The sequence below is a fragment of the Myotis lucifugus genome, unplaced genomic scaffold (assembly GCF_000147115.1).
Source record: "Myotis lucifugus unplaced genomic scaffold, Myoluc2.0 scaffold_91, whole genome shotgun sequence".
In the NCBI taxonomy this organism is placed as follows: domain Eukaryota; kingdom Metazoa; phylum Chordata; class Mammalia; order Chiroptera; family Vespertilionidae; genus Myotis; species Myotis lucifugus.
In genome coordinates, this window is record NW_005871139.1 from 2,803,796 (window position 1) to 2,831,574 (window position 27,779).

Sequence of the window (27,779 nt, forward strand, 5' to 3'; positions counted from 1 at the left end):
AAGGCCCATGGGGGGGGGGGGGGGGGTTGGGGGTTGGGGGTTAATGGGAAATGAGGACACATCTGTAATACCTTAACCAATAAAGAAATTAAAAAAAAAAAAAGAAGGCCCATGGATGGTAAAGAAACCCATCCATGCCTACCCAACATGCTAGTGCTGACTCAGGGACCCACCCCCAAAGGCATTTCCTGTCCTTGGCCTCTCCCAGCTTCCTCTCCTGTCTCCGCACTAGGCACTAACAGCCCCTGGGCCTCCCATCTCAACCCCCGCCTCTCCGGAACGCCCCAAAGCCCATGGCCGCCCAGCCTTGCTCCCTGCGGTGTTCTTTTTTCTAAGAAAAAAGGAAAACAAGTTGAAAAAAAAAGAAAAAAGAAAAATGTTTGTAGATTTGCATTCATTTTGGAAGAGAGTCTGTATTTGTTATCACAATTTCAAAGGGTATGTAACTTCTCTCCCCTCAAAAAAGGACTATTAAGGTTAAGAACCATAGCCTGGCTGGTGTGGCTCAGTGGTTGAGCATCAACCTATGAACCAGGAAGTCACATTTCAATTCCCAATCAGGGCATATGCTCGGGTTGCGGACTCAATCCCCGGTGTGGGGCATGCAGGAGGCAGATGATCAATGATTCTCTCATCATTGATGTTTCTATCTCTCTCTCTCCCTTTCCCTTCCTCTCTGAAATCAATAAAAACATATTTTTTTTTAAAAGAAGAACCATTAAGAAATGTGTAAACACTGGTTTCTTATTGGATGCATCCACCTATGAATATAATCATTGATATTCAATAAATAGTTATTGAATGGATGACTAAGATTCCTCCTTGTGATTAGGGTGTTTTAATGTTTTCAACGGATAATTTAAAAAAAAAACCCTCAGAAGAAACCTTTGCCAGGAAAAGTTAAGTGCCCCTTGCATTAGCCCCTCATTCTGTGGCCCTAAATACCTTTCACCTCACTGGGGCTCATCACGCGTTAGACCAAAAGTTCAGAGACTCACAGCCGCTGCCAGAACCCAAATCCTGTCCTGAGATCCACCTACTGCGCCTTTGCAGCCTGTCAGCTGAAAATAATCCTGGTGAAAGCAGGGGTGGCAGGAGCTGAGGAAGGAATCTGCAGAAGCTTTGAATGAGGGAGACTCTGCCCCCTGCCGGCTTCCCTGCTCCCCTCCAGCGCCCTGGCCGAGAGCCAGGTGGCCAAAGAATGAGGTCAGAGAAAGAAAAAGGAGGCAAGGCAGGGGGCTGGGGAAGGGGGCAGCCCCCCACTGGGCAGTCTTTCCTGTCAAGATTAGGCTTTGTCTTTAAACTAGTCAGGGGCAGTAGCTTCTGCTTTGGAGCCCTCGCCGTCCAGGGCTCCTATCTTCTACTCCCAAATTAGGAGTTGGGGGAGGGCAGGGGGCGTGGTGGGGGTGGAGGTTCCTCTGGAGCTAGAGGGAAGTCCAGTCACTCAGACTTGGCTTTCTCATCGATCTCTTTTCCTGGAGCCTGGCCACTGCCGACACCTTTGGATGCTTGGCCAATTCTTTGCATCGCCTACACTTGGTGTGTGGTGTACCAGCCTCTCCACATCACCATGGAAACAAGAGCCTCTGCATCCATCCCAGAGCTGATTTGTGAAGCTATGAGAAGAGTCTGGATTTCAGGGTGGGGTGCATAGGAAGGGCAAAGGAGAAAACCTTCACAGAAATTATGGAGAAAGAGAAAGAGGGAGAGAGGCATGCCAGGGTCGGGGAAGGATTGCTTTATAAGCATTATTGGAATAGCTTGTACCCTGTGAAGACGGGCAGCTTCCTTGGAAGGCCAAAAATGCAGTCCTCTCCTGGGCCACTGGTCAGTCTAAACTAATAACCCTCCCCATCAGCTGTCCCTCAGCAGCTGTATAACCTTGAGTGAGTTACTTAACTCCTACAAGCATCACTTCCCATCTGTAAAATAAAAGTAACAACAGCACTTTGCAGTGTTATTATAAGAATCCAATGAGCCCAGTGCACCAAAAGGTTACTAGTTCGATTCCCCGTCAGGGCACATGCCTGGATTTTTTTTAAAATATATTTTTATTGATTTTTTACAGAGAGGAAGGGAGAGAAATAGAGAGTTAGAAACATCGATGAGAGAGAAACATTGATCAGCTGCCTCCTGCACAGATCCCACTGGGGATGTGCCCGCAACCCAAGTACATGCCCTTGACCGGAATCGAACCCGGGACCCTTCAGTCCGCAGGCCGACGCTCTATCCACTGAGCCAAACCGGTTTTGGCAACATATGCCTGGATTTTGGGTTGGATCCCAGGTAGGATAGGAAAAGACTTCTTAAACAGTATACAACAAAGAAATAGTAAGCCTAAAGAAAAATACTGATACATGTGACTACATTAAATGTCTAAATATCCTGTTGGTTAAAAACAAGCAAAACATAATTTAAAAGGCAAAAAGGAAAGGCATAAATGTTATGGTATGTAGATTAATTTTTTAAAAGATTTTTAATTGATTTTTAGAGAGAGAGAGGAAGGGAAAGGGTTAGAGAGAGAAACATTGATGTGAGAGTGAAACTTGGGCCCGCTGGCGTGGCTCAGTGGTTGAGCATCGACCAATGAACCAGGAGGTCACGGTTCGATTCCCAGTCAGGACACATGCCCAAGTTGGGTTGTGGGCTCAATATCCAGTTTGGGGCATGCAAGAGACAGCTGATTAATGATTCTCATCATTAATGTTTTTATCTCTCTCTCCCTCTCCTTTCCTCACTGAAATCAATAAAAGTATATTTTTGTAAATAAAGTTCTATGGAGAGTAATCTCATAGGATAATCTGGTCTTTTTCCAGTGACACCCACTCAACTCACCTATTTGGCCTGTGTAGAAGACAGATGGATCTTGGAGAATGACAGTGGATTATTGTAAACTTAACCAGGAGGTGACTCCAATTGCAGCTGCTATGCCAGATGTTGTTTCATTACTTGAGCAAATTCACAAGTCCTTTAGTACATGGCATGCAGCTATTGATCTCACAAATGCCTTTTTCTCCATCCCTGTCAATAAGAACCATCAGAAGTAGTTTGCTTTCAGCTGGCAAGGCCAGGAATACACTTTTACTAGCCTACCTCAGGTGTATCAACTATGCAGCCCTATGTCATAATTTAGTTCACAGGGATCTTGGACCACCTGTTGGAAAACTTGTGTTGGAAAAGGCAGGCTAATGTCCAGTCTTTCACTCCTGCTCAGCCATGTAAGAATGGACCGTGGGCCTGGAACACTTTCTTACCAAGAGATAAAAAGCCCACACAGTCTGTGCTGAGCTTATCACCTTGTGTGGGAATACCTTTCTCTGTTTCTTGCTCAATGTGTACTCCTTTGTTCTACTTAAGTATGTGCTCAGTAGCCCTCAGGCATGCCCCCAACTATTTCAGATTCCATGGGGGATTGGGAGGGGTGCTTCTGTTGGGGCACCAGAGGGTGCATGTAGGCCAGTTGCCATCCATGCATTGGATTCCAGGAAAGACACCCTGGCTATGGGGGGCCAACACCCTCTATTGAAGCTGATCTAGCCAAATAGCCAAATTTTATGGCTAGAACCAGTGATGTGGGGGCATGTTAAGATATTCCTTCTAAAGTGAAGGATAAGTTGTTGCCTCTGGCCCCTCCTACAACCAAAAAGGAGACATAACACCTTACCGGGCCTCTATGAATTTTGGAGGGAACATATTCCTCATATGGGTATGCTACTTTGGCCTATTTACCAAGTGACCTGAAAAGCTGCTAGTTTAGGGTGGGTCCCAGAACAAGAGAAGGCTCTGCAACAGGTCAGGGCGCTGTGCAAGTTGCTTTGCTGCTTGGGCCACATGATCCAGAAGATTCAATGGTGCTTGAAATAACCATGGCAGATTGAGATGTTATTTGGAGCCTTCGGCAGGTCCCTATCAGTGAATCACAGTCCAAGCCCTTAGAATTTTGGAGCAAAGCCCCCTACCATCCTTTGCAGATAACTACAAAACACTTATTTTGAGAAACACCTCTTGGCCTACTAACTGGGTCTTAGTAGAGACTGAATGCTTAACCATAGGCCACCATGGAGAGCTCAGGTCACCAAGTTTCTATGTGACCTGAGCTCTCCATCATGAACTGGGTGTTATTTGACCCACCGAGCCATAAAGTTGGGCATGCACAGCAGCGCTCCGTCATCAAATGTACGTGGTATATACAAGATGGGGCCAAGTAGGCCCCGAAGGCACAATTAAGTTACTTGAAGAAGTAGCCCAAATGCCCAGGGCCTCTCTCTCCCAACATACTGTACACCTATAGCCTCAGGAGGATTCCCTATAATCAGTGACAGAGGAAGCGGAGAAGCAGGTTTATAAATGGTTCTTCACGATATTCAGGCACCGCCCAAAAGTGAACAGCCACAGTACTATAGCCCTTTCCTGGGACATCCCTGAAGGTTGTTGTGAAGGGAAATCTTCCCAGTGGGCAGAACTTTCAGCAGTGTGTCTGGTTGTTCACTTTGTTTAGAAGGAGAAAAGGCCAGATGTGTGACTATATATACCAACTCATGGCTGTGGCATGAATGGTCAGGGACTTGGAAGGAACATGGTTAGAAAACTGGTGTCAAGGAAATTTGGAGAAGAGGTATGTGGATAGACCTGACTGAATAGGCAAAAAAAAAGTGAAAGTATTTGTGTCCCATGTGATGCACACAAAGAGTGACCTCAGCAGAGGAGGATTTAATAATCAAGTGGATAGGATGACCTCATCTGTGGATATCAGTCAGTCTCTTTTCCCAGACACCCTGTCATTGACCAATGGATTTATAAACAAAGCAGCCATCATGGCAGGGATGGAGGTTTTGCATGAATTCAGACACATGAACTTTCACTCACCAAGGCCAACCTGGCTATGGGAATTACTGAGTGCCCGATCTGCCAGCAGAAGAGACCAAAACTAGGTCCCCCTACATGGTACCATGGGTGAACAGGTTAACTAAATTGGACCCCTTCCATCATGGAAGAGCAGTGTTTTGTTCTTACTGAAATAGACATTTACTCTGGATACACATTTGCCTTCTCTGACACAATGCTTCTGCCTTTTCTGGATATTTCACATAAAGGCCCCTGCCAATATGTGGTTTCTTGTGTCTGGCTTCTTTCAATGAGCATGTTTTTGAGATTTATTCATATTGTAGCATGCATCTTTAGTTAGATATCTTAGACTGATATCTAAAAGCAAAATAGCTATATTGCATGGTAAATTTATGTTTAAACATTTAAGAAACTGCTAGAGCAACATTCTGTTTACTAGATGGGATGCTACCTGATTCATAAATTGTTCAGTAAAACCAATTAGATGGAAGGAAGGAAGGAAGGAAGGAAGGAAGGAAAGAAAGAGAAAAGAAACTGCCAAACTGTTGTCCAAAGTGGTTGCAACATTTTACAATCCCACCAGCAATGCATGAGGGTTCCCGGTTCTCCATATTATCTCCAAAATTTGTTATCTGTATTTTATTTTTATTTTTTTAAATATATATTTTATTGATTTTTTACAGAGAGGAAGGGAGAGAGATAGAGAGTTAGAAACATCAATGAGAGAGAAACATCGATCAGCTGCCTCCTGCACACTCCCTACTGGGGATGTGCCCACAACCAAGGTACTTGCCTTTGACCGGAATCAAACCTGGGACCCTTCAGTCCGCAGGCTGACGCTCTATCCACTGAGCCAAACCGGTTAGGGCTGATATCTGTATTTTAAAATATTGCCATACCATGAAAAAAAAAATATCTTAAAAGGTTCAGTGGGGAGGCTATCGATTTTGAGGATAAAACTATCCTCTTTCAAAACAAAAAAACCCTCACTGCGGTCCTCCAGGCGGCAGAGGGCGCCCCAAGGCAGGGCCTCTCTTCCGCGCCTCCCAGCGCCATTTTAGCAAGATTCCGTTGCTAGGAGACGGCGATGCGTCTTTCGGCTTGAGAGCCCGGCCTCCCCGCTGTCCCAGGCTCTGTTTCACCTCAGGACTAAGGTCTACGGTCTCACTACCGTCCAGGGGCAGTTCCAGGAGGCCTCTTTCTGGGGGCATTTTCCTTCTCCCCCCGCTAACGCTGGCCGCGGCGGGCCCAGGATCCTTGCCCAGATCCAGCCCTCTAGCCTGCTATGTCTAAGAAAGGGAAAAAGGCCAAGACGCCCCTGTCGGATGAGGAGCAGCTGCTGCTGTTCCAGCAGAGGTTGCTGGCAGATGAGGAGGTGGCTAGGAAGAAGGAGCGGCTCCTGAGCCTGTTCTTGAAGGTGATGCGTCCTCATTATCCCTGCCCGGCCCACCCCCTCCCTGCGCTGACCCTGCTGCCTTAACCCTGCCATTGTGGCAGCGTCATTTTTATGCTGGCCTCCCTCCTCCGGAAATCTTGAGACCTAAATATACTTAGATTTCAGGCAACAGTGTTTGGAAGGAGGGGCGGTGGTATAGAGCTTGGCAGTCACAACTGAGTCCCAGAACTGGGACAGTAGGTGTTCTCAGCCATCCCAACTGTTCGAAACTCTGATAGTCTCCCTGGAGTGTCCTGCTCTGATGCCTCTATCCTAAAGGAAATTCACCCTTCCCCTCCTTAAAATGCCATCTGGCCATTCCTGTCTTACTCGAGATGCTCCCAAAACAAGAACAGGACTTACCTGAGTGTTAGCCATTAGGAGCTTTGGTCCCTCAGAAAAGACAAAGGGTAAAAGCGACAGTTGACAAACGAAGTGCAGTCTTGTTTGTTGTGCTGTATTAGGGCTTTTAACCCTGACCTCCTTCAGGTGTGTTTATTCCTTCGCACAGGACAAGCTGGCCAAGGAGGAGCACAATAGTGCTCTGAACCTTAATAAGATTAACACACAGTGGAGAACTGTTCTTCGAGAAGTCAAGACCAAAGAGCTTCATAAGGACATTGAGATCCTCAGCCAAACATTTGAACGAGTGGTGGACTGCAAGGACAGTGTTATCAAGGTAGGTGTTCTTCCCAAGGAAATACTTGAACATGGCTGCCTTGATCTCTTAGTAGAATGGGCCAAGAAAAGTAATTAATTATTCAATCTTAACGCCCTCACAAGCAGCAGGCTGTGATGAAACTAGGCTATTGGGAATAACAACTTTCACTGAGATGAAGAGTAGACTATTGGGTGGTCATCCCTCTCCCTCACTTAGAGGAGCCCTTGCTTTTAGTCATCTACTGCCCCAAACCAGTACTATACAATATTAGAGTTATGAGGCACAGTGGACATCACCCCAGGACTTGAACTTAGTCCTACATCTTCATTTCAATGAGAGACTACTCAGTTCCAGAGGGAGGAAATGGCTCACCCAAGGTCACTCAGCCAGTCGATGAGAGAGCTGGGACTCAGCACAGGTTTCTTGATTCCTACTCTAGCGCTTTATTCAACCAAATTCTGTTTGCCTCTTTGATTCAACTTCAGTAGCCCTGGATAAGGCTGAGAAGATCTCAATGGGTAAGAGCATTTCTGGATCTCCAAGAAATTCAGTCAGTCATCCTTATGCTATTGGGAGGTTCTTGCATCCATACCATCTTTTAAAAAAAAAGTTTTTATTGATTTGCGAGAGAGAAGAAGGGAGAGAGAGAAAGAGAAACATCGATGAGAAAGAGACATTGATTGGCTGCCTCCTGAACTCCGCCCCCCCCTCCCCCAACCCAGTGTGTGCCCTGACTGGGAATCAAACCAGTGATCTCTCAGGTACAGGGGACAACACTCAACCAACTGAGCCACACTGGGCCATACCATCTTTTTTGCCAAGAAATTTTGCTGTATCCCTTTTTTCATTCTATTTTAATCTCTGCCCACTGGTTCCTTCCCCTTAGGCTTTTCTATCTATCTATCTATCTATCTATTTAATTTATTTCAGAGAAGAAGGGAGAGGGAGAGAGAGATAGAAAAGTGAATCATTGATCAGCTGCTTCCTGCACGCCCCACACTAGGGATCGAGCCCGAAACCCAGGCATGTGCCTTGACTGGGAATCAAACTGTGACCTCCTGGTTCATAGGTCAATGCTCAACCACTCTACCCTGCTGGCCGGGCTTAGGGGCATGCAGGAAGCAGCTGATCAATGATTCTCTCTCATCGTTGATGTTTCTCTCTCTCCTTCTCCCTTCCTCTCTGAAATCAATAAAAATATATTTTAAAATTATCTTTTCGCCCTAACTGGTTTGGCTCAGTGGATAGAGCCTCGGCCTGTGGACTGAAGGGTCCCAGGTTTGATTCTGGTCAAGGGCATGTACCTTGGTTGCAGGCACATCTCCAGTAGGGGGTGTGCAGGAGGCAGCTGATCGATGTTTCTCTTTCATCGATGTTTCTAACTCTCTATTCTTCTCCCTTCCTCTCTGTAAAAAATCAATAAAATATATATTTTAAAAAATGATTCTCTCTTTGTCTTTAACCTTTGGCATTTTAATTATGATGTGTCTTGGTGTAGGCCTCTTATTTGGGACTCTCTGTGCTTCCTGGACTTGTATGTCTGTTTCTTTCACTAGGTTAGGGAAGTTTTCCATCATTATTTTTTCACATAGTTTTTCATTCCTCATTTTCTCCCTTCTCCTTTTGGCACCCCCATGATGCAAATGTTTGTATGCTTAAATTGTCCCAGAGGCTCCTTATACTATCCTCATTTTTATGGATTTTCTTCTCTAATTTGATCCTCTGCTTCTGCTTCACCTATTTCACCTTTGATTCCCTGTATTCTTCACTTCAGTTAGTGTATTCTTTATTTCTGACTGGTTCTTTTTCATGTTTTCTATCTATGTTTTTATGTTTCCTATCTCTTTATTGAAGTTCTCACTAAGTTCATCTATTCTTCCCCTAAGTTTATTTAGCATTTTAATATAAACAGTGGTTTGAACTCTGCATCTAGTAGATTGCTTGTCTCCATTTTATTTAGTTCTTTATCTGGAGTCTTTTTCTGTTCTTTCATTCCCAAATGACAAAGACATGTTTCTTTGTCTCATTTGGCTGTCTCCCTGTGTTTGTTTCTATGTATTAGGTAGAGCTGCTACATCTTCCTATCTTGGTAGAGTAGTAGGTGTACTGTAGGGTCCAGTGTCACAGCCTCCTCAATCACCCGAGCTGGGCACTCCAGGTGCACCCCCCATGTGGGCTATGTATACCCTCTGGTTGTAGTTGAGCCTTGATTGCTGTTGGCACCTCAATGGGAGGGATTTACCCCTAGGCTGATAGGTTGTGAAGACTAATCGCAACTACCATGGAAGATCAGCTATGCAGGGGCTGACCCCACAGAGCAGGATTTACTTCAACAGGGTTCTAGTGACTGCTGAGTCCACCCTTTGAATGTATCCTTTGTGGAGGAGTTTGGGTGGTACTTCGACCTGGTCTGAAGCTGTCCACCAAATGCACTGGCTCTGGAGCCTCCTGGGAGGTGCAGATCAAGGTCAGCTGCCACCTGTGTCCTGCCCGGGGCCACTCTTCATGAGCTACAAAGCAATATGTAGATGGCTGCTATTTGTGCTGGAATTGGATTTGCAGAGCAGAGGCCAAGCTGTGAACTAAGGCTGGCTGCCACTAGTGCCAGGCCTGGGGTCACTTAGTGAAAGGTATGTGGCATGCTGAGGCCAGATGCTGCTTGTTTGTTTTTTAATAGCCAATCATTGTTTCTTTAGTGTCCATTTTTTGTCTTTTTAAAATATATATATTTTTATTGATTTCAGAGAAGAAGGAAGAGAGTTAGAAACATCAATGATGAGAGAGAAGCATTGATCGGCTGCCTCCTGCACACCCCCCACTGGGGATTGAACCCCCAGCCTGGGCATGTGCCGTTGGCTGGAATCGAACCTGGGACCCTTCAGTCTGCAGGTCGACTCTATCTACTGAGTCAAACAGGCGAGGGCCAGATGCTGCTTGTTTGAGAAATTTTAGAAAAGTCTGAAGCATTTACCAACATAGGTCATTTGTATGGAAAAACCACAGGAAATGGCTTGGACTGGGCCAACAAGATGAATGGGATGGGGTCTTAGGGAATCAGCAGAGCAGGGCCAGCAGTGTTAGCCAGGTTGATGGAGATTCAGATATGGCACCAGCCTGCAGACTCTGTGGGGCAAGGGCCCAGAAAAAGAACAATGGCCTCTCCCAACACTTCTGTCTGGGAAAAAACTGCTCCTCCAGCTCTTGCCTTAATGTCAGACAACTCGATTCCTTGCCAGACAATTTAGTTCCTCCCTGTATGACCCTGGTGCCTCAGCACTGGAGCTTAGAGGAAGTGAGTCCAAGTAAGTCTGTGGGTAAGACCTTTAAGATGAACTGCCTAGGACTCCAGAAGCCCCGGTCTCACTCATCCACAATCCCCACTGATTTTTATAATCACAAGTTATGGGGACTTCTCTTCCTGGCACTGGAACCCTGGTTTGGGGAACTTAGTGTGGGGCTGGGACCCCTCATGCCTCAGGGGGGACCTCTGCATCCAAAATATCTCTCTACATGTGGATGTGGGATCAGCCCATTCAGCAGCTCTGCCCCTCATAGGACTTCTGTTCAGCTAGATTTCAGGTGATTCTTAATGATAGTTGTTCTGTAAGTTTAGTTGTAGTTTTGATGTGGTTGTGGGAGGAGGATTTGAGTATTGCTTTTACCTATGCCACCATCTTGACCTGAACCTCCAGATTATCTTTCTAAAACAAAATCTGATCCTGTCATTCCACTGCTTAAGTCTCCCCAGTGGCTCCCCTCTTCTACAGGAAAAAAATCCATACTCCACGGAAAGAATAGCAAAGCCCTTCATGATCTACCCTCTACCTGTACCTTTCATAGCCAGCCTTGTTTCTTACCTGTGCCTTTATACATGCTATTTCCTCTACCTGGAATTTTATTTTTCCCATCTCCTCAGTTTTCCTGGCAAACTCTGACTCCTCTTCAAGAGTGATACAAATGATCTCTTCTGTGAAGCCTTCCCCAGTGTTCTTAGTTAGATGTAGGCACTCCATTCCGTATATCCCATTGTCACTGGTAAATCATTAATTTCATATCACTTAGCATGTTAAACAGTAATGTTCTGTTTATATAACTCTTTTCCTTCTTCAAGACTGCAAGCTCCTTTGAGGGCAGTGAGGATGTCTTTTAGTCTCGGAATCCTCAGTACCCAGCATAGTGCTGGATAAGCATTTGTTGAGTGAGTGAATAGTTATCCATTATCAGAACCTATTTCATAAGATTCTTTTTCATGTAAACATAAGGTGAAAGCTAGCTCTGTATAGGTTGTGGTAGTTCACAGTGGGACTCAAGGTTTTTGGATCATATGGGAACTCAGTAAATGCTTCTTTGTTCTATTTACTCTAATTTCATTTTGCTTTCTTTTTTTTAGGACACAAAGTTTTCTTTAATTATTTTTTTGGGATAAGAAACACCACACTTCTACTCAATGTCCAACCAACTGAACCACACCAGCCAGAGCTCATTGTACTTTTTTGAATGGGTACTACATTTCCATTGTCCAAAATTAAAAAGATAAAAAGTTACATAGTGAAAATTCCTTCCGACTGGTGCCTTCCAGCTCCCCAATGCCCATTAGTTTCATGAGTAAACATTATTTTACACAAATGGTAGTATTACATACTGTTCTGCCCATTGACTTTTTCATTTAACAATATGTCCTGGGTGCCTGGCCAGTGTGGTTCAGTGCTTGAGCATCCACCTATGAACCAGGAGATCAGGGTTCGATACCTGGTCAGAGCACATGCCTGGGTTGCGAGCTTGATCCAGTAGGGGGCATGCAGGAGGCAGCTGGTCAATGATTTTCATTATTGATGTTTCTCTCTCTCTCCCTCTCTGAAATCAATTATATATATATTAAAAAGGCAGGACAAATGCTTGATTCCTTCTCTTCCCTGACAAGATACCCTAGGTTCAACTTGTTTATTTTTGCCTCAGATTTCGAAGCAGCCATTTCTCTATGAATCCGATTCCTTTTAGTGGTAGCACCATCACTGTAAATGTTTGTTGTCCCTAGGACACTGGCTGACTATATGGGGTTCTCTGATGTCACTCTGACTTTAAATTCAATAGTGGGAGAACCAGCGCTCTTTGATCCAAAGAAAAGTCATCCAGCTAACCAGCTGAATACATCTTTAATTTTCTCACACAGAAGTCATTGAGCCAAAATGGTAACTCTGTGTTTCCTACCCAGTCTTTAGCTAGGGACCTGTCAGAAGCTGAGGAGCAGTATGCCATTGCCCTGCGCAGCCACATGCACAACATTGACCAGCTGTTGGCCTTGCAGAGATGCCGACTCAACCTCCTGGAGGAAAATTACAGCATGGAGCTGGAGACCCTAACCAAGGAGTTTGAGATAGAAAGGTATGGGGGTTTGAATCCAAGGGAGCATATAGAGCCTGTGTCAAGGAGCTGTCTGTGAGCAGGTGGCCAGCACCCTGGAGCATCCCACCTTGATGATGACATTACTTCCAGCAGAAAAGATCCTGATTTCCTTCTAAAATAACGTGGGTTTAAGCTTGTGGCCTTAGCCGTCCTTTGCCCGTGCCAGGTCCCTATTTGTAACGTCTCATCACCCACTGCCAACTATCAAAATCCTACCCATCTGGCAGGGGACAGGAATGGGAAGGAGACTTCTCACTGTAACCTTTGCACTTTTTAACTTTTATATCACATGAATATATTAACCTATTCAAAAATAAAAATAATCTTATTCATTCTTTTCGGCCCTAAAGGAAATAGATCCCTCCTTCCCTCTGTTTTCCTTCAGCACCTAAGAGTTTGTACCATTCATATAGTTTTATTACATACTGCTTTGAGTTGTCATTATTGGTCCATTTGCTTTATTCCTCAGAGCAGGGACAGTGTCTTATCTTCCGTAGGAAGACAATCATTGAACAACATGAAAAAGAGATTCGCTACCTACAAGATGTCTTCATGGCTATGGAGCAGAACTACATAGATTCTGAGTATGAAAGCAAGCTGGAGTTCCAGAGCATGTGGGATGATCTCAAAAACAAGGTACAGAGGGGAAGTAATGGGCAAGAGCTGGGAGAGGAGAGAAAAATGCTCCAGGCTAGCAGAGCTCCAAGAGATCCCTTTAACCAACATAATAAAATGCCTGTTGCCACTGTAGGTACCCCATTGCCTTTTGTACTTTTCTGAAAATTGATCGGGTGGGAGGATCATTCTGAAATATCAAGGAAATGCATTTTAAAGCTTAAAAGCAACAAGGAAATCATCTGGCTTCACCTGGGAAAGATATGCTTTGATTTCCGTCCCCAGTCTTTTTACCTGTCTCCCTGAAGAACCTCAGCTAGTCAAGTGTTTCTTCTAATCTACTCTGTTCTTGCAGGATTCCATAATTATTCTGAAAGGCAAGATCATGGTGCATAGCCATGAGATTTGTAGATGAAGAAACTAAAGCCCCGTAAAGTAGAATGACCTGCCAAAGTCCTGCTGCTGCTTTGTGGCAGAGCCAGGAGGAGAATCCAGTTTCTGGCCTCTTGGCCAAAGTGCTTTCCACCATCCTGTAGGCCGCAAACGTTAGCTAGCCTGCAGACCTGGGTTTGAGTATGAGATTATTTGTTTTTATTTTGCCCTGTAGTGTTTTGTAAAACATTTAAATAAGGTTCCCAAATTTAAAAAATGGGGATTTCACATAAAAACCCAAATTTTCACCTTCCCTTGAAAAATCTGAAGATCTGGTAACCCCGGGACAATATTTCCAAATGGAGACACTCACATGGAGCTGAGCAGCGGTGCCTTCCCCACTCCCCCTGCTAAGAGCATTTGCTCTCTGGTTCACCACAGGCTCCATCTAGCCCACAGCACTTATTTATATCATCTGCCTGGTCTTTGTAGGCATTTTCATTGGCGACCCTGCACTATACTATGCTATAAACAGTGCAGGAGTGTGAGGTTGCTGGTGGAAGTGAAAGGGCACTAAAAACATAATTCCGAGCATTGTCTATTTTGGGGCCACTTCCTAGAATATAGAAGAGAAGCACTTTCTAAGACTGCAACTCGAGAGTGTAGTAGAAGATCTATGGAGAAGGTTCCAGGATGCACTTAAGAATTACACTGATGCCACAGAGGATCGAAAGATTGCCTTTGAGACTTTGAAAGTGAAGGACGAGAAGAGCTCCAAAGACATTGAAGTACAGATGAAAAGAATACAGAAACTACAGGTTAGTGCAGCCAACCAGAAATACTCACTGCTTTAACTGCTCCATTATCCCCTGTTCATCTTCCCCCAATTTCTACCGGGCCTCATCACCGGTTGGGGAAAGATATGCTTTGATTTCCATCCCGTCTTTTCACCTGTCTCCCCGAAGACCCTCAGCCAGTCAAGTGTTTCTTCTAATTTACTCTGTTCTTCCAGGATTCCATACTTATTTTGAAAGGCAAGATCATGGTGCACAGCCGTGAGAGTGAAGAACAGAACCAGTACATTCGTGATGACAAGGAATTGGTCCTTGTACAACTACGAAAACTTAAGGCCCAAAGGACTCATGTCCGGGAAATAGCACAGGAGAATTTAGTCAAACTCACTCTGGAAAGTAATGCCACCCTCAAAGTTCTGAGAGCGATTGTTGATAAGGTAACAGGGGAGAGGGTGGTCCAAACAAAACCAAGGAACTGGGCTCCCTGTGAAGTAAAAAGGGTTTGAGAATGGTAGAGGAGGCATCCTCCTGCTTCCTGCCTGAGTGGACACTTGGAATACCTTTTTTATTTCATGTTCCCTTCCCCCTCACATTTTAAGTTAAATGCATTAATAGTGAATGGATTTTATAAGAATATCAAATACTTGCCATACAGTAAGCACTCTGTGTTAGATGTGTATATTACTCGTCTCCCACTTAAATTAATAGCTTCCCTGGTTCAAACAGGGAACCAACTCCACTATTCCCCTTCCCACCTCTTTTCTAATAAAAGGTGTCTTCCTGCGTTCAATAGGGTGAAAAGATCCTTAAACTTGCTGAAATATGTAGGAAATTTGAAACAGAGGAAGAAAAAGTGCTGCCCTTTTATTCTTCAATATTGACTCCAGAGGAGCAGGAGGAGATAGAGGAAATTATCCCAGAGGAGCTTACTGAGGAGCTGGCAAAGGTAAAGTTCCCAGGGCCCAGAGGCCTTGGCTTAAGGTTGGGGATGATGGACCCTGGGCTGTATTCACTAATGGGCCCCACTACACACCTCCCTTTAAATCAATTCCCAGGTGATAGCAGACTACTTAGGGATGGATAACTTCTGGAAAAGGTACAACAAAGTGAAACTAGAGCAACTGAGCCTTCAACAAAGACGTACCCAATTGTTAGAGATCAACGGGAAGCTGCGGGAGATGCTCAAGCGGTACTTGGATGGCATTTCAGTGAGTGATGAAGTGCTGAGCCAGCTCAACCCACTCTTCATCGTCAACTACCGAAGCAACTTACCCCAGCCCTCGTCTAAACCTACAACCCAGCCAGGTGACAAAAAAAGTTCAACCACTTACAACATCATTGAGGCAGCCCACGTGATCTCCCATATCCTGTGATACAAGGAGAAAATCTATTTTCATTCTCCAGAGAATTTTTTGAGAGACCTGAGGACTTTGCTATTAAAAATTCTCATAGAGTTCATGAGCTTCTTATATCTTTGCCATATTGGACAGAACAGTCTACTTTGACAACACCAGGAATAAGCAGCCCCAGGGCATGGAGAGAATAGCTAGGCAACTACTAGGAGGCTTATTTCTCAATGAAGCATTGCTCCTGGAGTCAGGGCACCCTGGTAGCCAAACCTGTACCTCCGGGACCTAAAAATCAGATGGGAATTCAAGAACAAGTCCCTGAAGTAAGTTAGGACAGGAAGAGGAGGCCAGGGGAAGAGGTGACTCAAAGCCTCTAACCCCCTCCCCCATGACAGACAAGATCCAACTCAGAATGCCTTTTCCCCAGCCCCCTCACCTCATTCCCACTTACAAAAGTAGCCTCAGAAAATATCAGTTGAAGAATGCAAAGAAGTTTTAAAAATTATTATTTATTATTTCTTTTTGCTCTTGTTTCGTTTCTCTTCCTTGAGCTTCTTTTTGGAGACTTTAGGTCTGCTGGCCTTTCTGTATAGGTGATACCCAATGAGGCTCAGGAGGGCTGGCACCATGGCCATGCCCACCAGAGGCAAAGTGCCCTTCATCAGCTTTTGCCAGTAGTTGGCTCGGATCAGTGCAATCAGCTCCACGTCAAACTGCAGCACTGCATCCGCTGGAGGCAGAGAGGAGGTGAGGGTTAGGATCTCTGTGCAGTTTATCTAGGACTCTGAGTGAATGAAAACAGGGAAGGCAGGCCACACCAGAGCAACAACTATGAAGCTGGCAAGATTTAAATGTGGGGTTGAGTTCCCTTAGACAAGGCAGAGATGGGTTATGAGCAGAGTCTAGTGATAGTCATGTTTACCCCAAATATACAAATGTGGCTTGGTTTCCATGATGGGTCTTTGACAGCACAGGAAAATTTCCTGTGGGTCTGAAATGTACACACTGTTCCCCATTTATGAGTGAGAGAAACCTCTATACTAACTGTATTCCATTTCCAAACAGCCACAAGGACACAATCTTTGCAGGGCTGAAATTAATTGAATTTAAACTAGACTTTTAAATTCCACCAACCAATGAGCATATTCAACGAAATTATTAGAAAAGATAGGTGTTCTAACATAAGAGCTGGAGAGGAAGAAGGATGTGTCTTAAGAAAGTAGATATGGGGGAATGAGTGGGAAAGAAATGTAGATAGAAGCAGCACTAGAAAGCAGAAGGTAATAGAGCTTTGAGTAAGAGTTCATTTCTCTTTAGTCACCCTATCTTCTCTCCAGGTCTCCCTCTAAGCTGGAACTGGGATAATAACTTTTACCCCGATGCTCTGAAGTATAACACATTTTAGCTAATAGAACATGTGTTATAACCAAAAGCAAGAGACACACATCTTGTGAAATCTGTTCAATCCCAGGCCTTTAAGAGTAAAAATCAACAGTGACTTGAGAGGGCTTTTAAAGTTATGAGGTGGACTTGGCTTTTAAAAGTTTTTTTTGTTTCATTTTGTTTTGAATTACTTGACTGTGATCATTTTTCCTATCTCTTCCCTGGTAAAGACTGAGAGGAAGGGCGGAGATGCAGCGAGAAGCCATGCCAACTGCACAAATTACACCATTTGTACTTGTAGGAAAAAGACAGGAAATTAGTCCAAAGTTCTAGGAAGGGTGACACGCGCAGCAGACCCATGTGGCACAAGCAGGTGTCTCCTTTCTAAAAAGCTGCTGGCTGCCAGAGGGCAAACCAGGTGACATTAACAGGTTCTCTAGTCCCTATGGTGATCTAAGCAGGAAAAAAGAGGGCCCCAGCCACCGCTGTCCCTTTGAGCAAACTGATTTAGACCTTCTCAAGCTCCAAATTGTATAGCTCTGAGAGATGGGGTATTTTGATGATTTGAAAGAGAGCTCTAGTCAGGTTACCTGGGATAGATGGTGGAAATCCCCGTTTTCCATAGGCCAAGTGAGAAGGAATGATTGCCCTTCGCTTCTCTCTGAGGGAAAGAATGTAAGTCACAGCCAGAGGTGGCAGCAGGTGGGCCAGCAGCCTCAGTCCATCTGAAGCCCCACCAGCAAAACCCTCTAGGTCAGTGGTCGGCAAACTGCGGCTCGAGAGCCACATGCGGCTCTTTGGCCCCTTGAGTGTGGCCACGAAGTTTCAATCGCACTGTCCGTGCGCGCCCGCACGTGGTATTTTGTGGAAGAGCCACACTCAAGGGGCCGCAGTTTGCCGACCACTGCTCTAGGTATTCATGTCCAAAAGATGACTTTTTCCCCCACTTTATACCAAACAGGTTGACCAGCAAAGGTATACATCCCCCCACATGCCTCAACTGCTCCAACAAAACCCACAGCCAGAGAGGCACAGAGGCTTGGGACGCCCTCAGGGGTCCCAATGACTGAGGCAAAGCCAGGGTCCTTTGTCCCATGTTTCCTTGCCTCCTCTAGAAGCAGGGATAGCAGAGAGCACTTCTAGCCATGCAAAGGGAGTACCCAAGCCCCTCTCTGCCCAGATACTCACCCTACACACATGTCTAGAAGGCTCTGCTCCAGACCTTGAGGAAGAAGACATAACTGAACAGGAAGCTACCTACATTCCCAAAATCCCAGGAGAGGAGATCAATGGTTCCCCCTTCCCCCTTAGTTGAGCTCCCCGCTTCTCAAATCTCTGGCTCCCTTCTAGTAGGGTATGGGGCGAGAGGAATATTAGAAGTGGGGTTTGAACCTCAGGAGGGGCCGTTTCTAAGGTAGCTTAGGGACTGAAAGGGTGAGAAAGCACTTAGGTTGGGATGAGTGGGAGGCACCGGCCACATACCTGGGATCACCTGCTTTTGGCCGAGTTCTATAACCAGAGGGTCTCTGGCCAGGGAAGTGTCAATAACACGTCCATCTACCAAGCTGCCCTGGGGGGAGAGAGCATCCGGAGCTCACACCTGGCCAGCTCTCCCTCCCAGCAGGCGCAGCCCCCTCGCAGCTGCTGCCTCGCACTCCCCTCGGGGCAGAAAGGAACAGGAAGCCCCATAGGACTGGCACTGCTCGGAGATCTCTCCACCCTTCACTTCTCAGTGCTCGGGAGGAACTGGGGGGAAAGCAGGGAGGGGAAATGGGCAGGAAGAGGAACCTTCCCCCACCCTCCACCCGCCACGTGCGCGAAGACCCCAGAGCCCAGCGACTCCCCTAACCACTCGCCACGTGTCCAAGCCAAAGCTGACGTGTTTCATCTGGGCGCCGCCCCCTCCCAGGCTCCGCCTGGGCCCCCCACACCCCTCACCGTGTAGTGTATGTGAAGCGTGTCTCCAAAGGCAGCAGATTCCGCACACGGTTCGGGGGGCTCCACCTATGATCGGACTGCAGGAGTCATGGAGGGTCCTCCAAAGATCCCGTTCTTGCCCCTAAACCCCACACCCCCAACTCAGCAGTCCCCGCACTTCTCCTCCCGGCTCGCAGGTTCTCTTTGACCTGTATTCGCGCTCAAGACCTGCCCCGCGGACCGCGGACCGGACAGGGACAACCTCCTCACCAGGGTCTCCACTTGGAGGGCTCGGACAGGACTTTCGGTTTCGAACCCCGTGTCAGCCTGGGACGCCGCCCCGCTGAGCAGCAGCAGCAGCGGCAGCAGACAGAGCGGGAGTCGTGGCGGGCGCAGGGTCATGACTCCACACGGTGCCAGGCGCAGGACCCCAGGACCGGCTGCCGGTGTGGCGGCGGCTAGAAGAGCGGTTCTCTCAGCGCCCAGGCTGGACGGACAGGACGGGGCGGGTGGAGACACACCAGCCCCTCCTCCTGCCGCCCATCCTCCACCTTGTCCCCGCCTCCTGGGGGCGGAGGCCACAGGGAGCCCTCCCTACCCTCTAAGATCGGAGGTTTGGATTCTGACTGGTCGGTCAGTTCGCGTACTGTCCCCGCAGTGAGGGCCTGGGACACACAACACCCATTATTAACCTGTGTGGCAGGCACTCGTCTGTAATCCTCAAAACCACCCGAAAGGTGGCCAGAATGGTTTCCATTTTACAGATGAGAAACTGGGTGCCCAGGTTAATGTGCCCAAGGTCATGGCGACAGGGACAGAATTCAAACCCAAGACTGCCCGAGTCCAGCTTGTTTGCTTTCTGATTTTGCCAACCATACACGGCTCCTCACACCGCTCCTCACACCTATCCTGGCAGGGTCTGGCTGGCCCATCCCTCCCCAGCAGTTGTCAGAGGCAGCATCCCTCTCCCACCTCCCCCCTTCCAGTTGGAATTTTTGGAGGTCTGACATCAGGTGATCCTGCAAGTGTTTTCATCTCTGCCCAGTCTCATGCTATGCTCTTCCTTCACCTGTCAGGCTCACTTTAGACCAGCAGTTCCCAACATGGGGCACATGCCCCACAGGGGGGGCAATTTGATTTTTAAGGGGGGCAATTTGAGTTATTAACTGAATTTTTTGCATTTCTTATGGTTCTAGGGGCCTCATATACAGTATATAAATATGTGACATATTGATGCATTTCAGTTCTCTATTGTTTTGAAACTTTGCTATTTTTCATATCACTTCACATTATTTTTTTTAACAACTTCTTAGTGATTTCTTCCTCAGTACTTCAACTGTCCTTTCGTTCTTTTATTTTTCTCTTTCATGGATGCCATGTTCTTTGGATGCTTGTTTAGACCAAGTTAATGGCCTTTTAGGCTTCTTCCACATAAACAGTTCACTTTTTGAATAACAATTATATGTCACGGGGGAGGGGGGCCATCAGGATTTTAGAGATGCTTAGGTGGGGCATGGCCACAAAAAGGTTGAGAACCACTGCTTTAGACCAAACTCAAATATCACTGATTCCGAGCTAGAAGTGGCTTTTTTCTGAACTTCAGGCATACACTCAGGGACATTACTTTTCCTTGTGTTGTGGTAATTTGTGTACGAGAGGCCCAGTGTCTGAAATTTGTGCACTGGGAGGGGGAGAGTCCCTCAGCTGGGCCTGTGACCTCTCGCAGTCCAGGAGCCCTCGGAGGATGTCCGACTGCCGCGGAGGCTACACTCGCCAGCCGTGAGCCTGGCTTCTGCTGAGTAGCAGTCGTTCCGCCGTCTGGTTGGATTTGCATATTAGCCTTTATTATATAGGAAGGATGCCTCCCTCCTCTAAAGCAGGGGTCCTCAAACTTTTTAAACGGGGAGCCAGTTCACTGTCCGTCAGACCGTTGGAGGGCCGGACTATAGTTTAAAAAAAAACTATGAACAAATTCCTATGCACACTGCACATATCTTATTTTGAAGTAAAAAACCAAAACGGGAACAAATACAATATTTGTATTTGCATGTGGCCCGCGGGCCGTAGTTTGAGGACCCCTGCTCTAAAGAATCAGCACACTGATGGCAAGGACAAGATTGTGATCATGTCTGGAGTCCCCTACATACTAACTGAACAATACCCTCCATATAAGACTCTACACAAATGTTTTATTTTGAGTAACTATAGCAAACAATACTAAAAAGAAAAAAAAACACACCAAAAACAAAGACCTAACTATACTAATATGGAAAATCTCAGACAAATGTATACATTAGGTTTTTAAAAGCAAGAGTAATGGATGTGATGAGCCCCTTTATATTTTAACCTTTCTCCAAATATGTATAGTATATTTAGAAAAGGAACTGTAAGTATGTTCCCTTTGGGGATGGGAGAAGAGTAGAGGGGAACAGGTTCCACATGTTGCACTATACATTTATATATTGTTTGGATGTTTTACAATAAAAATTACTGTTATAAAATTTTTTAAATTAAATATTAAATGAATTAACAACATATGGTCCTGCGTTACATAATGATGTTTCAGTCAACAACCGACTGCATATTCAATGGTGGTCCTGTAAGATTATAATTTCTATAGCCTAGTGATGTCATAGATATGGCAGCTGTCCTAATATCATAGTCCAGTGCATTACTTGTGTTTGTGGTGATGCTGATGTACAAGTCGCCTGTACTTCCAGGCATATAAAAGTAGAGCACAGACAATTATGTACGGTACATACTTGATAATGATAATAAATGTTACTGGATAATGTATTTACTACACTATACTTTTTAAGATTATTTTTATTTTTCAAATATATTCTTGATTTCAGAGAGGAAGGGAGAGGGAGAGATAGAAACATCAATGAGAATCACTGATCAGCTGCCTCCTGTACACCACACAATGGGGATCGAGCCCACAACCAGGCATGTCCCCTTGACCAGAACTGAACCCAGGACCCTTCAGTCCACAGGCCAATGCTATATCCACTGAGCCAAACCATCTAGGGCTACCATTATTTTAGATTGTGCTCTTTCTACTTATAATAAAAGCTTGTGTAAAACAGTATGCTGTCACACCAATAGCAGCCTCATACATCTGGTTACTGTGGTTTTTTTATTGCATTACATTCTCTTGTACTTGATTTAGTTTTGTATTGTTCTGTACAGCAACATACTGTACAGGCTTGTAGCCTAGGAGCAATAGGCTACACCATATAGTCTATTAAGCGGCACATGACTGCATAGCAATAGAAGGGAATGTGTGGGAGGTGTTGAATGAGCTATGCTAACAAAGCTAAAGGAGCCAGACCAGGGGGGAAAAAGTCCTTGTGATTAGATCATAGGCAGCTCTGAAGACTTTAAAGGAAAGTGGTATTTTTAAACGAGAGAAAGAGGATAAAGGCAGAGGGCCAGATATTTGGGGGAAATGAATGGACCAGTTTGGCTAGAATATGGGATTTAGCCAGGAGAGTAGAGGTAGTAGGAGAGGGAAGTACGAGCTGGTTATGGAGAGCCTTGAATGTCAGACTGAAGCAGTGGGAACCCACAGAAAGTTTTTGAGCAATGGGGTAACAGTGCATACTGTACTATGTGTATCAGCTGATTGGAATGGTGTCATGAAGGAGGAAGACTATTACCCAGTCTGAGGCTTTGTTTGGAATCCGAAGCAGAAAGGGAAGTGGGGGTGAAGTGAAGAGAGTGGTAGTGGGAAAGGAAAGGACAAAAACTAAGACAACAATATCACCAAAAGAGGGCAGCGCAAGAAGGCACTTTCTCCTTGGATCAAATTAGGAGGAACCTGAAGGACAGAGAAAGGTGAGATGGTTCTGGCCCAGCCCTGACTGGATGCACAACTTAATCAGAGAAGCACTCCTAGAAAGGTCTCCACCCTCAAAGGTGTCTCTGTTGGCAACTAGAAGAAATTCTACCTCAGCCCCCTGATTCCCAAAATTCATGGGGTACCCACCGTGCCCAGCTTGGTTAAGGACAATGTTTATTCATTCATCAAAGATGAGTGCTATGCCCAGCTGGTGTGGTTCAGTGGTTGGGTGTCGACCCATGAATCAGGAGGTCACTGTTCGATTCCCTGTCAGGGCACATGCCTGGGTTGTGGGCTCTATCCCCAGTAAGGGGCAGGAGAATGAGAGAGATAGAAACATCAATGATGGGCGAGAACCATCGATCGGCTGCCTCCCGCACGCCCCCCACTGGGGATTGAGCCCGAAACCAGGCATGTGCCCTTGGCCGGAATCGAACCCAGGACCCCCCAGTCCGCAGGCTGACACTCCATCCACTGAGCCAAGCCGGCCAGGGCAAGGTACTGCTTTTAAAATGTTTTTTATGTTTATTTTAAACAGACTGTTAATAAATAGTCTGTGAGTCCTGACCGGCAAAACAAGCAACGGGGCATCTTGTTTTTGCCTATGCCAGATCTTGCATTTATGGGATGATACCTCCCTGGCTAAAACAGCTATAGGGGAGAATGGAGAGGGAAGTAACACATCATTCTTGGATGAATGAAGGCATAGCAATACCTAAAAAGAAAATATCTAGTTCCCTGACCGGGTGGCTCAGCTGGTTGGAGCATTGCCTCGTACAAATAAAGGTTGCAGGTTTGATCCCCACATTCATTTAGTATCTTGTGTTTCCAGACCTGTGCTGCCATACAGGAGGCAGCGGATGTTTTCCTCTCACATTGATGTTTCTCCCTCCCCTCGTCCCCGCTCTGTGAAATTAATAAAACATATCCTTGGGTGAGGATTAAAAAAAAATCCTGGCCTGGCTTGAGTATCCACTCTACTCCACCACATCCAGTTCTGAAGCCAGATTTGCTCCTAGAGTCCAGATCCTCTCTTCTGTGGCCTATGGCCAAAGTGACACACAGCAGATACCCACCTCTTCATGGTGAACAGTCCTGATCCAAGTTCCTCACTTCCTGACTTCCAACCACTGCCTGCAGTGGCACTGCTCCCTTTACTGTACTCAAGGTTCAGATTTCCTCAGACCTAACCCTTTTCTCGGAACTCAGGGTCATGCTTACCCCCATCCCAGCAAACAAGGCCAGGAAACTCATTAAGAAAGAGGAAGTAAGTCATCTAGATCCTATCACTCCCCAGTAACAAGCATCCCTCCAATCACCAGGTTAGAAAGTAGAGAAGTGGACTTTGGCCCTCCTACCTCGACATCCTTCAGAACTGGAAAATTCTGTTCTTAGTATTATTACCGCCTGCCCAGAGACACCCCTCCCTGCACCAAGCAGGAGCAAAAGAAAGGATACCCCCTACATAGTGATCCCCAACTGTCACTACCCCATGTGGTACACTGTGGATATCCCAAAGGATTCCAGAGCATCCCAGAAGTGGAGTCCCAGGTCTTTCCCTGAGTACAGTGGTTTGATTCCATTCTTAGCACAGGTCTGGAAACTGAAGGTACTAAAATGAATACCTGTCAATTTTCTGCTCTGACCAATCTAGATACTTGGACTGGAAGTGATGCAGTGAATACCCAGAGCCTTCAGGCCTTACACCTCTGAGAAACTCATACATACCCACACTCATTCTACCCATCACTGCCCCCACACTCTGGAATGAAGGGAACAGTACTGTCCTCCATCCCACCTGGACCCATGCAAAGCCTTTCATGGTTTTCTCCAGGCTCATTTTTGGAAGTTCCCTGGCCCGGGTAATCCTGAAATATACCCTGGGCCCAAGTCCCTTGACAAGGCATAAATGAAGAGCTATTCATGCCCTGACCGGTTTGGCTCAGTGGATAGAGCGTCAGCCTGCGGACTCAAGGATCCCAGGTTCGATTCTGGTCAAGGGCATGTACCTTGGTTGCGGGCATATCCCCAGTAGGGAGTGTGCAGGAGGCAGCTGATGGATGTTTCTCTCTCATCGATGTTTCTAACTCTCTATCCCTCTCCCTTCCTCTCTGTAAAAAATCAATAAAATATATTTAAAATTTAAAAAAAAGAGCTATTCATGTTCTGAGAAGATAGGATTGCTGTTTGTCCTAAGATCTGGGTGCTAAGCATTTACTTTGCAAGCACACCCCTTGTTCCCCCATATCCCCCCACAGAAGCTGGGTTTAAGCAACTCCCTCTACCTCCTTTCTAGCATCCTAAACTGAGTGCTAAGGCTCAGAGGGACTAAATTATCCTCTTTCACAAGTTTGTTCAGGGGTCAAAAGATCCCCACTGGCCTCCCACCCAGCTGAAGTCCTCTCCATTATCATTATGGAGAGGTATCTATATACAAATTAAACACTTGGGAAAGGAGCTCCTAACTTATCAATAACCTTAGTCACCAAACAGGACTTCTGAGAAGACTGGAAGGAAAGTGTCATCAGATTTTGAGGGGTAAGTGGATAATGTTTAAAGTTTATGGGGTTGAGCCCTAGCTGGTTTGGCTCAGTGGGTAGAGCATCGGCCTGCAAACCAAAGGTTCCTGGGTTTGATTCTGGTCAAGAACACGTACCTTGGTTGCAGGCTCCTCCCCGGCCCAGGCCCTGGTTGGGCTTGTGCAGGAGGCAACCAATCGATGTGTTACATCGATGTTTCTTTCTGTCTTTCCCTCTCTCTTCCACTCTCCCTAAAAAAATCAATGGAAAAATAGCCTCAGGTGAGGATTAACAACAACCAAAAATAATAATGAAGTTTATGGAGTTGATAAGGGGATGTCTGGTTGGAGTAGTTTAAGGGTTTCATAAGGGCAGAAGCACTGGTCCTTGAGATGGTAGCTTATTTTAATAACAGGAGAGGGGCTGAAAAGGAAAACTGGAAGGGAGACAGGGAGGTAACTGAATATCAATAATACACTTCACACTGATATTTGGGACTCTCAAACTTATTATAAGCCTAAATCCCGTCCCTTCCCCACAGCATCAGGGTGGGAAGACCTCTGTCCCCAAAATTTAAGAAAGTGGCAAGAGTGGGGAATGTCTGCCTGGCTCACCTAGACCTGACCCACCCCAAGGGCAGCACCATCCCTTTCTTTGCCTAGAGCCGGACAATAGTAGCAGGAGAGGAAAAGAGTAGTGGTGGGAGTAGGATGGGCTTTATGAAAAAGTTTGTGACCCCCTCCCCCCGCAAATGTTTGTGGAATCTCTGGATGAAGCTGGAACCCTGACAATGGGGAACCCCATGCCTGAAGTAGAGGGGATGCAGGACCATCAGCTGTAAGGAGAATCAAGTTGATTACACTATCCAGATCTTTATCTTTTGTGCTTATTCACTGCCAATGTCCAGAACTAAATGGGTGAGGGGCCTCCTATCTATAGATTCCTATCTATCTGTATTTCAACTAGAAACACCTGATGCACAGGGCTGGGAAATGTGAGAATGGAGGTAATATGGGGCACTCAAAGTTCAGAGCCCTCTAGCCAGTGAAGTCCCTAAAGTCTACCAACAGGTGATAAATATGAAGTTCAGGGTTAAACCCTTTAGAACTAGAGTAACAAAGTCATGATGCCCTCACACTCTGGTGTCCAATTCATTTAGGACCCCCTCCCGGGATATGATGAGAAGACGCAGAATCGTGAAAATGAACCTAAGTTCCTCCATAATCTCACTCTCCCCGGTCAAGTGCCCTTTACTCCCCCGCTGAAGGAGCAGTCTGGAGACAGGGACCAGAGACAGAACTACCCTCATCATTAAACCACTGTCCCAGGGCTGCTGCACAAGGATGAAGGTCTGCTCCAATGCTGCATAAAACATGTTTAATTTCCAACCATGGTCACAGTCATTTCGTATCCCACATTTTAAGCAAGGAGAGAGAAGGTGAGTTATTAAACACATATAGTCTACATTCCAGAGGAGAAAAAAAGAAGAGAAAACCAGTTCAGAACTGCAGTTACCACTATAATACCACAAACAAACTTTGGGGGAGAAATGGGGAAACCCCAGGGGAGAAGAAAGGCCAGAACAAAGAAAAGCATAAAATGAAATCTACCAGAGGAGAGGCAGGGAGGGAGTGGGCAGAAATGGAATGAAACACCCAACCCCAAAAGACCTTTTAGGTGAATGGGAATGTAGAAAGGTCCACCCTGCCAAGGGCCTAGCAGTCAGGGATACTGCCACGATCACTTACTGCCCCCTGCTGGACAAATCTCAAGCAGCACCAAGGCAACCACCAAGGCTGCTTCCTAACACCCTTAACCCCATTGGTCCATGGAGCTCCCCAAAATGAGGTGGGGGTGGGCCTGAAAGGAGGAAAACCTATTTGGGACTAGTATCTAACTAAGGAAGGCCAGAGAAGGAGTTAGGTGGAAAAAGAGGCAAAGTCCTCACCAACCACAAAGAGAGAGAGTGGGGAAGCCTAAGTAGGAAAGAAACAAGGAGAGGGGAGAGAAACAGGTAACAGCACTGAATGAGTTGGGAGGCAAAGGAAAGAGTTCAAGGAGAGAGGCAGCAGGAGCAAAAAAAAAATCGGGGGGGTGGGGAGGCAGGAAAAGTGTGGAGGGAAGCATCTGTGGGGTCAGGGGAATGAATATGTTAAAATGAAATAGAAGCTCCAGCACCCCACTTCCCCCACCACCAAACACACACAAATACACACACAAAGGCCTAGAGAGCAAGAGATCTGCACACACCTACTGCATCTTGGGTAAATAAAACATCACTAAGGAACTGGCACTGAGAAGGACACCTCTGGAACCTCTTTCACAGTTCAATCTGGGGTGGGGATAAGGGTATTAATCTGCCTGTTGTAGACAAAGGTGGCAGGAAGCCTGCCCTTCTGGGAAGGGGTCCCTCAGTCATGCTGTGGGGGATGCCCTGGGCCCTGAGCTGAGCAAAAAGGTATGGGGGGCCATCTTGGAGCTCAGGGCGCAGCCAGCACACACAGGAGCCCACAGAAAAGCCAAGGCTTCACATACACCGCAAGTCAGGACCTCAGGGACGAGCGCCCCCTGCAGACAGGGAGACACAGTAGCAGCAGCTTCTGAACAACTACATAGTAATGGGAGCGGGGGCGGGGGGGGGG

At 46.2% G+C, this 27,779-nt stretch overlaps 2 protein-coding genes across 3 annotated transcripts; one reads left to right on the forward strand and one right to left on the reverse strand.

Moving 5' to 3' along the window:
• Positions 1-5,913: 5,913 nt before the first annotated feature.
• Positions 5,914-15,583, forward strand: CCDC65 (coiled-coil domain containing 65). Its single transcript, XM_006091507.3, has 8 exons — positions 5,914-6,262; positions 6,792-6,959; positions 12,154-12,323; positions 12,842-12,980; positions 13,952-14,149; positions 14,344-14,562; positions 14,919-15,071; positions 15,181-15,583. The coding sequence occupies exons 1-8, from the start codon at positions 6,131-6,133 to the stop codon at positions 15,496-15,498; spliced, it is 1,497 nt and encodes a 498-aa protein (XP_006091569.1). The 5' UTR covers positions 5,914-6,130; the 3' UTR covers positions 15,499-15,583.
• A 380-nt stretch (positions 15,584-15,963) lies between these two features.
• FKBP11 (FK506 binding protein 11) lies at positions 15,964-19,293 on the reverse strand. Of its 2 annotated transcripts, XM_006091506.3 has the most exons (6): positions 19,045-19,293; positions 18,796-18,861; positions 18,340-18,427; positions 18,046-18,079; positions 17,448-17,518; positions 15,964-16,204 (listed from the first exon to the last, which is right to left on the reverse strand). In XM_006091506.3, exons 1-6 carry the CDS (start codon positions 19,174-19,176, stop codon positions 15,987-15,989), a joined length of 609 nt encoding a protein of 202 aa, XP_006091568.1. In that variant the 5' UTR covers positions 19,177-19,293; the 3' UTR covers positions 15,964-15,986. The 2 variants fall into 2 exon arrangements, with proteins under 2 accessions (XP_006091568.1, XP_023612091.1); XM_023756323.1 differs by lacking the exons at positions 18,340-18,427; positions 19,045-19,293.
• Between the last annotated feature and the right edge of the window lie 8,486 nt (positions 19,294-27,779).

Coding starts and splice junctions, on each gene's coding strand:
- FKBP11 (XM_006091506.3), bottom strand. CDS start 19,176: ATGACCCTGCGCCCGCCACGACTCCCGCTCTGTCTGCTGCCGCTGCTG. Junction 18,428..18,795: donor CGCTTCACATACACTACACG/GTGAGGGGTGTG, acceptor CTCTCCCCCCAG/GGCAGCTTGGTAGATGGACG. Junction 18,080..18,339: donor CCAAAAGCAGGTGATCCCAG/GTATGTGGCCGG, acceptor TTCTTCCTCAAG/GTCTGGAGCAGAGCCTTCTA.
- CCDC65 (XM_006091507.3), top strand. CDS start 6,131: ATGTCTAAGAAAGGGAAAAAGGCCAAGACGCCCCTGTCGGATGAGGAG. Junction 6,960..12,153: donor GCAAGGACAGTGTTATCAAG/GTAGGTGTTCTT, acceptor TTTCCTACCCAG/TCTTTAGCTAGGGACCTGTC. Junction 12,981..13,951: donor GGGATGATCTCAAAAACAAG/GTACAGAGGGGA, acceptor GCCACTTCCTAG/AATATAGAAGAGAAGCACTT.